Raw genomic sequence first — 12,830 nt, 5'->3', positions numbered from 1 at the left:
GACGGCGCGCGCTCAATTTGAAACGCCCACTCTCCCCCGACAGGGGGCGCGGCGCCTGGAGGACCGCGAGCCGGGAGCCGCTCTGGCCGGCGCGCTCACTTCCTTTTCCCTCACGCGCCGCTTGCCTTCCCCCGGCCTCCACAGAAGGGGCGATGAACGGCTTGAGGCGAGCCGCGCTGCTGGCTTTCCCTCAGCTTTGGCGGCGGCGGCCTCCATGGGGCGGCGGAGGAGGAGCGCTGCGTCGGCGCGCCGGGACCCGCGGCTTCCCCGCCTACCGGAGCTCGGAGGAGCCCCTCAGGCGCTGTGGAGCGGCGGCGGTTGCTCCGCCTGAGGAGGAGGAGGAGGAAGAGCAGTTCGTCTTCCTCGAGTACGTCCCTGAGGAAGAGCCGCGGCTGCCGAAGGCGGGAAACTGGCCGGAGCCTGAGGGCAGGCCGGAGCCGGACCAGCCCGGGAGCGGCGGCGACGCAAGCCGGCGCCGTCCGAAGCCGCCCCGGGAGGCCCACCGGCCCAGGGGCCACCCGGACCCTTCGGTGCCGTCGAGCGGAGTGAGCTGCTCGGGCTGCGGCGCGGAGCTGCACTGCCGGGACCCTGCGGTGCCCGGGTACCTTCCCAGCGAGAAATACCGGAGCCTGCAGGGAGAAGAGGAGGAGGACAGGGAAGGGGAGGGTGGGCAAGGGGCGACCCGCCGGCAGCAGGCGCTGGAGGGAGCTGTGTGCCAGCGCTGCTGGATGCTGGTGCATCACCAGCAGGCGCTGCAGGTGCAGATGCCCCGGGAGGAGTACCGCCGCGTGGTGAGCGCCGCCCTGCGCAGCCCTCCTCGCCACGGCCGCCCGCCTCTGGTCCTCTGCATGGTGGATGTGCTGGACCTGCCCGACTCCATCCCGACCGACTTGCCCGAGCTGGTGGGCAGCCAGGCGCACCTCTTCGTACTGGGGAACAAGGTGGACCTCTTGCCCGGCGACTCGCCCCAGTACCTGAGCCGTCTCCGAGAGCGCCTGCTGGAGATCTGCGCTGGCCTCCTGGACCTGGCGAAGCCCAGCCCGACGACGACGCAGAAACAGCAGCGTGTGGTCGATGTGCACCTCATCAGTGCCAAGACCGGCTATGGGGTGGAAGAGCTGATCTCCAAGTTGCAGCGCTCCTGGAAGTTCAACGGGGATGTGTACCTGGTGGGAGGCACCAATACTGGGAAGTCTACCCTCTTCAATGCCCTCCTGCACTCGGATTACTGCAAGTCCAGAGCATCTGATGTGATCAATAGGGCAACAATCTCGCCTTGGCCAGGTCAGGTCAAAGGAAGCGCTTTTACTTATTTAGGCCAACCTGAGGAAGCCCACATAGGAACATCATTTATGGTTGAGTAATGTAATGCTGTGATGCTCTTCCAGAAATACTGGAGATGATAAAAAGTCGATACCTGTTCCTTGTTCCAAACATACATATGGCTGGGAGCTGTCCATGCCTGTTACACTTGTCACACAGCCATGTGATGCCTTAAAGGTAAAGGGACCCCTGACCATTAGGTCAAGTCGTGGCCGACTCTGGGGTTGCGGCGCTCATCTCGCTTTATTGGCCAAGGGAGCAGGCGTACAGCTTCCGGGTTATGTGGCCAGCATGACTAAGCTGCTTCTGGCGAACCAGAGCAGCGCATGGAAACGCCATTTACCTTCCTGCCGGAGCGGTACCTATTTATCTACTTACACTTTGACGTGCTTTTGAACTGCTAGGTTGGCAGGAGCAGGGACTGAGCAACAGGAGCTCACCCAATTACAGGGATTCGAACCGCCAACCTTCTGATCGGCAAGTCGTAGGCTCTGTGGTTTAACCCACAGTGCCACCCGCGTCCCTATGTGATACCTTAAACACCAGCAAATCAGTGGTTGTTGATGAGCTGTACTAAACTCTTATATTAACAAAATAATCATGCCACACTAGACTTTTTATGGGTTTTTAAAAGTTGTCATAAGACTCATATTATAGCAAGAATGAGGAACACAGCTACTCTTCTGAAACCAGTCACTCATAAGTCAACTATCATGTGGACAGGAGGAAGACTGAAGCACTGGAGTGCATGGGCTATGAGGATCCAACATGAACAAATTAGATAACATTGAATATTTTTATATAGCACTTGAGATCTGTATTTGCCTGACACTCTTAAGCCAAACATTGAATTAGCAAGACTGTATGGGCATGCCGTCTTATGATGCTTAGGCATCTTTGGTAAACATTTGTGCTTTGAGGCCTTTTCTGGTGCTTGATCTCAGTATTTAAATTCTTCCCTAGTTTTTCAGTTGTATTTTCTTCTAGTATTTTAATGTTTTGAATTTAATATTGAGATACACTGCCACAAGACTTAATGTGAGAAACAGTATAGATTAAAAAAAAAATAGTAGCAAGCCAATGTCATACAAGTATTGGGGAATGAGTCTGAGATACAATAATATGCCTAAAGCCAGGCCACTTCATAAGGGCATGTATTGAGATGAGGTTTGAACTGGGAACCTCTTGCCTCATGATCTGACCTTTTAGCCATTACGCCAGTTCTGTTATCTACTAGTATTATTTATTAAACTTGTATACCGCCCTTCATTCCAAGATCACAGGGTGGTTCACAACATAAAAATACAAGCTCTAGAGAAGATGGGTTGTCAAAATGTAAGAAATAGCAGAACAAGTTTTTGCCATCAGTTTTCTCCATTTCTTATTACTATATTACGTCCCATAATAGTTTGGGGGCCATATTAGCATTGCTTATACTTACCTAAAATCTTAATCCTCTGTTGTTGTTTTTCTAGGAACGACCTTGAATCTCCTGAAATTTCCAATTATTAATCCTACACCTTACAGAATATTCCAGAGGGAAGCAAGACTAAAGGCAGATGCAGAGAAAATGGAAGAAGACCTTAGTGAAGATGAGCAAAAGCAGCTTGCGATCCTCAAAAAGCAAGGGTACTTAATAGGTGAGTACTTTCTGAGAACTATGCAGCTGATTTGAGTGCTAAAGAGCAGTTTTCCCCAGAGGAAAGCAATGGGACAAGAGTAAGTGTACATGAGTCCTAAGTATGACTAATGTTGCCTATCACCCCAACTGTACTTGTTTTAATTTATATAATATCTAGGACTAAGATTGTAATTCTATACATGCTTACCTGGGTCCCATTGAACATAGTAGAGGACACATTAGTCAACTGAGAGAGAGAATTTACAATTTAAAAGAGGATACAGTAAGAAGACTGGCTCAGTTTAGTTTAATCACCTGAGGACAGACTAAAAGGTGATTGTACACTGTAATAAGTATTTTCAGAGTGACATCTTAACTCTAAAGGTGATAGCTAACATCAGTCATACTTGGAGTGGCCCACAAATGTTTTCTTTTGAAATAAATGTTTTGATTGTATTCCCAGAAAATTACAGAATTGAATAAATGAAACAATCATATAAATATAATTAAGCACGTGCTAGAAAATCAGGATGCAAATTATATGATCCCATGACCTTTTGAAAAATTGTAAATGCAGAGGGGATGCAGAGAAGGGGTTATGTACAATGGTCAAATACGTAGTTCATATCAGCATATCATTCCAGAATTTAATCTGAAATAGTGGCCTTAGCTCCATATGTTGAAGCTCAGTTAAGATGCTGCTGCCTCCAGAAAGCTGGATCATGAGAAGTTTGTAAGGGACAAAAACTACTAACTGAAGAAAAGCAATATAATTTGGTTTTTTTCTTTCAATGTAGGAAGAATTGGGAGAACATTTCAAATGCCAAAAAAGCTGAAGAAAAATTGTGAAATTGAGTTTGATGCTGAAGCATTGTCTTTTGGTATGGAGGAAGAACCTTCTGTTCCACCTGTAACTGCTACTAAGAAAGTTGAACTCACATACAATGAAGTGAAAGACGCTCGCTGGTTTTATGACACTCCAGGGATTGTTAAAGATGGTTGTGTAAGTTAACTCTTCTACTTTTAAGAAGTTTGTTACATAGGACTAAGAAGAGGAAAGGCATTGGCTTGGATCAAAAAGAGTCTTCCACTAGAACATTATGTGAAAAAGTGACGCTAAATCAAACAATGTTAACCCTGTTGTATAAAATCTTGAGCAGGAGCATGCACAACCTTTTGTGTTAGTTGAAGCAGAACTGTGGAGAACTTCATTATTGTATTGTGTGAGCTCTTGTTCAAGTGCTGCAGAAGCATTTTCTGAAAAGTGCAATTTTCCATATGCTTTGGATGCAGTCTTTTTAAAAGAAAAACATTTGAGTGAATTTCATGTCCAGTTTTAAGTGGCTGAGAGACTTCCCTTGATTACAGGCATCCCCCCACTAATGCGCATTCTACTTGTGTGCTGCACCAGGAAATAATTAAATAAATTGAATCATACTAGAAAATGGTGGGAGAAAGCTGGAGAATCCTGGTGACTTGCAAGGACACCCTCCCCAGAGTCCAAAGAGGATGTCAGTGAGGGTAGAGAAAACCCCAAAGAGATCTGAGGTGTAGTGGGGCTTTGTTGAGGCCGCTCTGCCCTCCTGCCTAACAGCTGGTGTATGGGGTAGCGCAGCAGGAGCAGCTGTTTTCCCACATAGCCTCCAGACAGCCCCAGAGCTTCCATGCTAGTTGTAGATATTTTTGGATAGAGTATTTTTGTTATGGGTTGAAGAGAGAGTGGCAGAGAGGGTGGTTAAAGGGTGTTTAGAAGGTGCTCCCCACTTTATGTGACTTCACTTAGACTATCCCCTCATAAGTGGGGAGTCACCTGCATTGTAAAATTAATCCTATAACTCACTCTTCTAAGGTTAAAAAAAAGTGTTTTAAAGAAACCCAGAGCTGGATGAAGGTAGAAGCAGCTCTGGACCGTAATCCTTTATTAGTGACTTTGTGTATGTGTGTGCCTGTGTGCACACAGCTCAGAAATGCTAAAACAGAAGTCACTTTGGAAACCAACCTGGCACAAGAAAATTTGGGTGGAGGGAAGGTCTGAAATAATAGAGTAAAAAAAATTTAATTAAGACTACTTAATGAACTGCTTATTTAGTACAAAGCACATCTGTTTGGTTCAAAGCTGGGCAACTTTAAAAGAATACCACAGAATTTAGCAAAAGCTTCCCACAGCTCTCTGTCAGACCTGGTAATGAATGATTGATTTTTGTTTGATCCTCTCTTTAAAATAAATTGTTGCCTTTGATCTAGTTTGCTGGGAGTAGCTGTTGATTACACAAGACAGCTTTGAAGCCTTCATTCAGAGGGGACCAGGAGTTGGTTGAATGTGTATAGTGGATGGGTTTTGTTTCAGTTTCCAATAACTTTGCCCATGTATGATTAAATTTGGAATGTGTGTCGAGTGGAGCAGCAATGATATGCTGTTGCATCATGAACCAATGTACAAATTCTATTATGCTACCCATATTCTCCCATGTGAAAAAATAGCCCTCTGTTCCAGCAAGGGAGATCCTTACAGGGCAGCTGAATTGCCCTGATGATGAAATACACATTATGGGGCTCATCTAGTTGAATTGGCTGGATATGTCCTTTGATGATAATTAGTATGTACAACTAATGTGATTCCTGCATTGCAGGGAGATGGGCTGGATGCCCCTGGGGACCCCTTCCAACTCTGCAGTTCCACGATTCTGTGCTTTGCATTGCTGTTTTTAGCTGGAGAGGTGGGGTACCTGCAAAAATACGTTGCTGCTGGTGATCCTTTGCAGAACTTACTCAAGCTAGTGAAATAAATTGAGCAAGTAGATATCCAAAGAGCTGTTTCACATAAATTCAGGGACTTGTCCTGAATTTTAGCATTCCCCCTGTTATTTCTGACACTCCACCCGTTTAAACCGTTAGCCAGGTATTCTTGGAAGCTGCTGTTCAATAAATGAAATCTAAAGGTTTATTGAACATACTGAACTACCAGTAGCGTGTTTAGAGAGAGCTACATCACCGTAGCATGCATATACATGGCTTCTTTGGATTAAGGCCATTGTGTATTACGTTTTTAATTAATTCTGCCTTAAGTAGCTATGCATTCCTGCACCTGAATAGCATTTAGATGACAAGTGCCGTCTTGCTATCAATGGCCTGAGAAACATGATTTATATAATCACTTTTCCTGTCAACTGCATATGAAATAACTTTAAGCTGTCCTATAAATCTCAAAGTAAGAGAAATAAAAAATGAAAATGTGTTTCATCTAAATAATAGACTCTGTTTTGGTTTTAGGTTTTAAACTTGCTGAAGGAGAAAGAAGTCAAGCTTGTCTTGCCAACCTGTGCAATTGTTCCAAGGTCCTTTGTGCTTAAGCCTGGGATGACGTTGTTTCTAGGTGCTTTGGGACGCATAGATTATTTGCAGGTAAAGGAGACACAGGCTCTTCTGAATTTGATTTAAAGTTCTCATTTGTAATGTGTGTTATATAGAGTGTAGTAGAATAGGCTGTGTGAGGTATGTTCCAGATTGAGAGCTGGCAACTCGAATGAGCATTTTTCCTTCTCTTCCCTGAGTAGTGATAAATAACTTGTTCTTCATAGACATCACCACCAGAGGTGGATAGGGAGCCACTTACTAAATGCCTCAAGTCATATAGCCATGCCCTTCTTCAGGGCCATTCAAGTATCTGCCTCTAGTATTCTCTCTGATCCTTCTCTTCACTCCCCACCACCACAAAAAAACCTGTTTTTAGTTTTGGTAGAGATCCAGTTTCTGACAGTACCTGTGGGCTAACAAAAGGATTGATTTTCCATTGTTTATATTCTCAAGATTTACTGTTACTCTGTTATTAACAAGTTATGAGGATGAATATTCAATAAGGTGATGTCTGTTGTTCAGTTCTTTGGCAATTATTTTCAAGCTCTTTAACAACTGTATGTAGTTCATCTGTATGTCTGAAATAGAATAAGTTGCCTGCATCTTCACTGAGCAAAAGGAAAACAAGCTTCAGCTGTTTTATATGAAAAAGTGTATGTGTGCATGTTTCCAAAGTTTTGGGAGTATCATGATGTAAGAAAGCCAAAATAACACAGCTAAGCTAAAATGTTCATAAAATGCACTGTGTTTCTTGTTTGCTGAATTTTATGATAGCTCTTCCCAAACTGGAAACATTATATTAAGGGCTTTATGTTTTTTCTTTGGATATTAAATTAAAAGGCAAGGGTGGAATAACTATAGAAAGAGTATTATCAGACTGAAAATCCTGTTTCTCCAGTCCCTTGTTAGTAACTGTGGATCTGGAAATTTTTATAAGAATGCAGGTCTGTCCAGCCTTCAATCACTAAATCACAGTCAACTATAGAGAATGGAGAATTCTTGTTAGCAAAGATGGCTTTAAGCTTATTGATGAAACTGGTCTTTTAAACATAATAGTATTTATTCTAGACAATTAATTTTCAGCTTCATTACTCTTTAGGGAGACCAGTCCTGCTGGTTTTCTGTTGTGGCCTCTAATTTGTTGCCTGTGCACATCACTACAGTAGAAAAAGCAGATGCTGTCTATCAAAAACATGCAGGTCAAACATTACTGAAGGTAAGCCAGTACTGTCTCTACCATTGGAGAATCTATGAGGGCTAATGCCTTGTGATCTCTCTCCTTCCACAGCCATTCATTATTGTGTCTCTTAGGTCTAGTACAAGGCAGGCTTTGTTCTGCTCTTAGCCAGCACCATGACTGCATTGTCTCAGATGAGTTCTCCGTATCTTGGTGGTCTTCCACTTTATGCAAGAAAGAAATAATACATTGTTTTGCTTCTATCCAATCTCAGCAAGATAATAGAATTAAATAGCATTCTGTGAGCACTACTGCAAAAAGATTATTCCCTGTTAAAGCCACACTATAGGGTAGCCTCATTGCAAGATGTGCTATCTCAGCAGCCGGATATTATTGCTGTTAATGTATATAAATTTCTAACAAGGTACTTTACAATCTAGGCCTTACTTGGGGTGGAAATACCTAAAGTAGTGCTAAGAAACTGGAATACAGCCAAAGCTGTGTGAAGTTACTTCCTTTTGTTCACCCTGAATCTTATAAGCACCATCTTGAAGAGTTGAAACAGAAGATTGCAATCAAGAGAAAGTGCATTTCACACATCTTAGTTTACAGTAGTCAGTAAGATTAGTCCACGATTCCTAAGGGAAGAGACAATATTGGAACTGGGGAGGAACCCCACAGGGATAAAAAGATTATTAAATAGAATGAGTGAATCCATCCAATGTCGTTTTAAGTCTACTGAATCCTGCAGTTGCATGGAGTTGAACACATCATTTCATTCCAGAATATCCATAGAAATTGAGGCTTATGTGTGACCACACATTCTGATTTTTCACTTTAAAAAACTGTGTTGTGATCAACACTTAAAGTGCACTGATGATCAGAGTCCAGGCAATGTCCCCATTTTGACAAGACACCACTTTAAATCAAGAGTGAGGAACCTCTGGTTTAGGGGCCAAATGCTATCCTTCAGGCCTTGTAATCCCACCATTGGCATGTGTGCCACGGAAGCTTGTCCATGAAAGAATGCACCCCTAAACCTGAAAACTCTCAAAGCAACCCTTTCCTCCAATGCTTGACAGGTCCTGCTTGGATTATCAGTCTTATTTTATATCTGGCACATTGCAGTATTCTTTTCACGGGCTTTTTATCTTCAACTTCTTGTTTCTCTTTTCTGCCATTCAGCTTGCAGTTTTCTCTCCCTGTTTCAACCACATCTCACTTCTTTCTCCATTTTCGTTTTCCTTATCTTTTTCTAACAGAGCAGTTCTGTAAATGTCTACTTAAAAGTAAGCCCCACTGATTTCCTTTCTACACCTTTGTTCTGTTTGATCTCTTCTTCTTGTTCAATCCTGCCTTCTCTTTCCTTTTTCGTTTGTAACAGTTTGCTCACGAATCAAAGGGGTTTAAAAAACAATGAAAATAAAATCCCAAAATACAATTCTTGTTGCTTGCTTGGCTGCCACCCTACTTTATTCTCTGTTAACTTGTCCCCAACCATTGGGCTTTATTTCCCCGACTTGACCTGCCACTTATTTTATAATTTGCTAATTACATTACTATGTAAATGAAGTGTTATTCATTTTTTTACTGTTTAATCCCTGGCTTGTAATATAAGGTTCCTATGGGAGGTGAAGAACGAATGAAAGAATTCCCGCCACTTGTCCATCAGGATGTGATGTTGGAAGGAATTGGCAGTACTGAGGCTGTGGCTGATATAAAGCTTTCATCTGCTGGTAACTTCTGCAAATGTTTTCTTGTGTTGGGCAGGGTAGCTATGTGCCCTGGTACTTCTTGTTTTGTCCTGTTGATGAATATAACCAGAGAGCTAGTGTAGTGTAATAGACTTGGGGGGGGGGGGAATGTTCCCAATTTCTCAATCTCTTATCAAGTTCTTTGGATTTTACTGAGTGTAAAGATTTTTGGACAGGCCCTAAAAAAAAAAAAAAGAGTATCTAAATACATATTTTGTCTTAATACTGAAAAATGAAGTTTGACATAGTCCCTGCATCGTTCAAAGAGTTGTTCACCCAGCAAATCCAATGTTCTGATTTCATTTTGTTTAGATTATATACATGTTCTGGTATTTCTTCTACACAGGCTGGGTTGCAGTAACAGCTCATCTGAATGACAAAGTACATCTCAAATGCTATACTCCTGAAGGAACAGCACTGACAGTACGTAAACCACCTCTGTTGCCATACATCGTTCACATCAAAGGACGTCGTCTGCAACGAAGTGCAGCGTATGAGACTAAAAAACCACCTCCCCTTGTGGCAAACTTAAAGAGAGATGTAAATAAGAAAAAAAGGATGGGGAAAATCTAAGAAACTGTAGATAATGAAATCTCATTTACCCAAGGATGACACAGTGCTATTTGCACAGAACATACCTTTCTTTTCAGATTGTTTGTTGTAAAACAAGTTTTGTAAAAAAATAAATAAGGATTTAAAGTTCTAAACATGTTGTATCATTTATATGAATCACATCCCTTCTTTGTGGCCAATACACATTTTCCTGCCACTTGTAGAGACCCAAACCAGAGCATAGCGGTACTGCAAAACAAGGCTCTAGAATATCAAGCTCTGGGCTTGGCTTCCCAGCTATGTCATGTGCACCTAATTGCCTGTAGGTCTCTTTGTTCTCTGATGGTGAAAGAAATGGAACGAGCAGAGCAGGCTGGGTCTCCCACCAGGAGGGAGGCTCCCTGACTAGGGTCAAGCAGAGTCTTGTATTCCCAGAGGGAAGATGGCAGCAAGCAGAGTGTGGGAGGGCTGTGTTGCTCTCCATTCCTGAAATGATGAAGTGCAGTATGTGTGTGGGCAAGAGCCCTTGAGGATGGATAGATGAACAAAGCAGGAGAAAGAATGGAAGCTGTGGTTGTCCATTTTTCACGTTAGCTCTTAAACTCCTGTTCCAAGTTTTCCCATTCCTAAGGAACTAGCTCCTTTATGAAACATGGCAAGATAAGAGAAAATCAAGGGCATCTGTACATTCAAAGGATTCAAAACCCTGTCCATGTTTGAGCTCCATAAACTGGGGCAGTAGTACCTTGCTGTTATGCATGGAAGGGGGCACTGCGAGTAAAGCCTTCGGGCCTGTAACTCTGGCCTTGCTGACCCTTGTGTCAACGGTGATGTCTTGAGGCCAGGAAGTCTAGGCATCACTCAGTAAATGAAGCCTGAACAACAAATAAAGGGGGCTACAGCATTAAAATATTTTTAAAACCAATGCCCTTATTTACTGAGACTGGTGCTTCATGTACCATTACTTTCCCCCCTAAAAAAATGATGGTTGAGGACACTTGAAAGGGGCAGATCTTACTCTCCACTTTGATGCACAGGGGATGCAATTTGCTGCTGCAAAACTGCCTTTGCAGCATAAATTTATGGGCATTTTGTTGATGGCAGATACAAGTGTCAGTTTAATTCAGTCTCCTAGGATCATTAATCAAAAAATACTTCCCACCAGATCTTTCTCCATGACTTATGGGAACAGGTTGAGTGTTGTTAGACGTAAAAAAAATAGGAAGGGCGGAGAAGTAATATGGTTTTAACCAGGAAGGGACAGACTGCTGTTGCTGGGTCTGCAGTGGTATGTATCAAAGCATTTACATAGTGGTTCATTGTCCTAATGCAGTGAAGCATTGACAGCAAAAAAAAAGCAAAACCCGTCAGGACGTCACTCGCTGAATTATTTTGAAATATGTATGACAGTAAATGAGAAGGTTGTTGATAACATAATCCAAAACTAACACCTTACCATGAAGACTGTAGGGAAGAGAACACAGTATTATTGAGACATGCATTTAGTCATGATATTTTTCTGCTGACTAGATGTATGTTCTGTCTGACAAGGCAGTAATTGAACTGAATGTACTGCGATTTTTCAGAACTCAACATTGCACAATGTTAGGACATCAAGAGGACTCATAATGTAATTCCACAGGAACAACAGAATATAGCAAATCTCACCCTTTTAAAATATATATATATATGTATGTTTATTGTTATTATGGTTGTGAATATCTGCTTGGAAGATTGCGGGTAGTGCCTGCTGAAAAATCAGAAGGCAGAATTGCCATGTAAGATTTCTAAGATTCAATGCAATCCATAGTTTCTTGTCCTTCCTCATCACTAAAGAAAGCCAGTATGTTATGCAAATATGCCCTGTTCTGCATAAATTTATACAGACTATAGAATACAGCCTTTATTTTTCAAGCGTGGTATTGGATTTCAATGTGCATCTCATCAGTGGGAGATTTCTTAAGACACAAACTTTTGTTTCTTCATTTTATTTGTGGGCACCAGCTTGCTGGAGACAACAAGGAGAACAAAGTATACCATAGCTTCATTTGCTAAACGAGACAAGTTTTAATCTTGATATAATCTGAACAGAATACCAAATGATTGTGTTTGCAGGTATCTGGCACCATTTAGAGCTCCTGAAGCACTGACCCAAAATATTTTAATGAAGAAAAGTCTTACAGATTTTAATGAAACTTTATTGTATTTTGAACTGGGGCATTTAGCCAGGCAACTGCTGACATTGGCAGCCACTGCTTTATAACTGGTGTTATTTTAACCTTCACGGGATTGCAAAGTTCTTAAATATGCATTCTATACTCTTGTCCACTGCCAGCTGTCTATCAAGAAATGCCTTCAAGGATAGGGGTGTGTGGAAATATCCCCTTATTTATCTATCTACTGAATTCATTTCCCACCCTTCTTCCCCAAGGAGCTCAGGATGGCAAAACATATCAGTAATAAAAATAGAATTAAATATAATTCAAGTATCCAAGACGCTGGGGAAATTACATCTTGTATTGCTCTAGCACAGCTGTCATTCAGTTTACTGCTTCACAGGTAGCAAGACACAATTTCTGCTACAGAAATTGTCTCCTACTTCAATAATGTTGATTATCTGACAGGTGGAATATCAAAGAGGGCGGAAGAGCCCCAAAGATGACCATGGTCCTGTCACATCGCCAATATAGATTTTTATGCATGCATCTTGTGGCTCTTTAGCGCAGGAGAGGACCAACTGTGAAGCTTGTAGGAGCCACTTAATTTTTTACTAAAACTCTTAAGAGCCAACAATTGGGGTCTGGTTAATTCATATTCCAGGAATTTGTTTCAAGTATTGGATCTGAATTCAGGTTATCACAGTCCTTCCACATATCTCTGCCTCTCACCAATTTAGGGAGTTATTTTCTTGCCACCGGTAAACAACTGGGAGCAAGAAAGCCTTGTCAATCCATTTCAAATCACCCAGAGATCAACCAATATATCCTGCTCTTAACTTCTATCCACCCATTCCATAGCCAATGGTATTATTTGCTGAATATTCAGAAAA

The 12,830-nt window shown here is 42.3% G+C and overlaps 1 protein-coding gene across 1 annotated transcript; it reads left to right on the top strand.

Moving 5' to 3' along the window:
- Positions 1-68: 68 nt before the first annotated feature.
- Positions 69-9,936, top strand: NOA1 (nitric oxide associated 1). Its single transcript, XM_028712091.2, has 7 exons — positions 69-1,284; positions 2,799-2,963; positions 3,742-3,947; positions 6,215-6,346; positions 7,398-7,514; positions 9,094-9,211; positions 9,576-9,936. The coding sequence occupies exons 1-7, from the start codon at positions 153-155 to the stop codon at positions 9,800-9,802; spliced, it is 2,097 nt and encodes a 698-aa protein (XP_028567924.2). The 5' UTR covers positions 69-152; the 3' UTR covers positions 9,803-9,936.
- The last annotated feature ends 2,894 nt before the right edge of the window (positions 9,937-12,830 follow it).

This window comes from Podarcis muralis, chromosome 17 (genome assembly GCF_964188315.1).
Source record: "Podarcis muralis chromosome 17, rPodMur119.hap1.1, whole genome shotgun sequence".
Lineage (NCBI taxonomy): Eukaryota > Metazoa > Chordata > Lepidosauria > Squamata > Lacertidae > Podarcis > Podarcis muralis.
The sequence above is the reverse complement of the archived record's forward strand: the minus strand, read 5'-3'. Positions and strand labels throughout refer to the sequence as shown.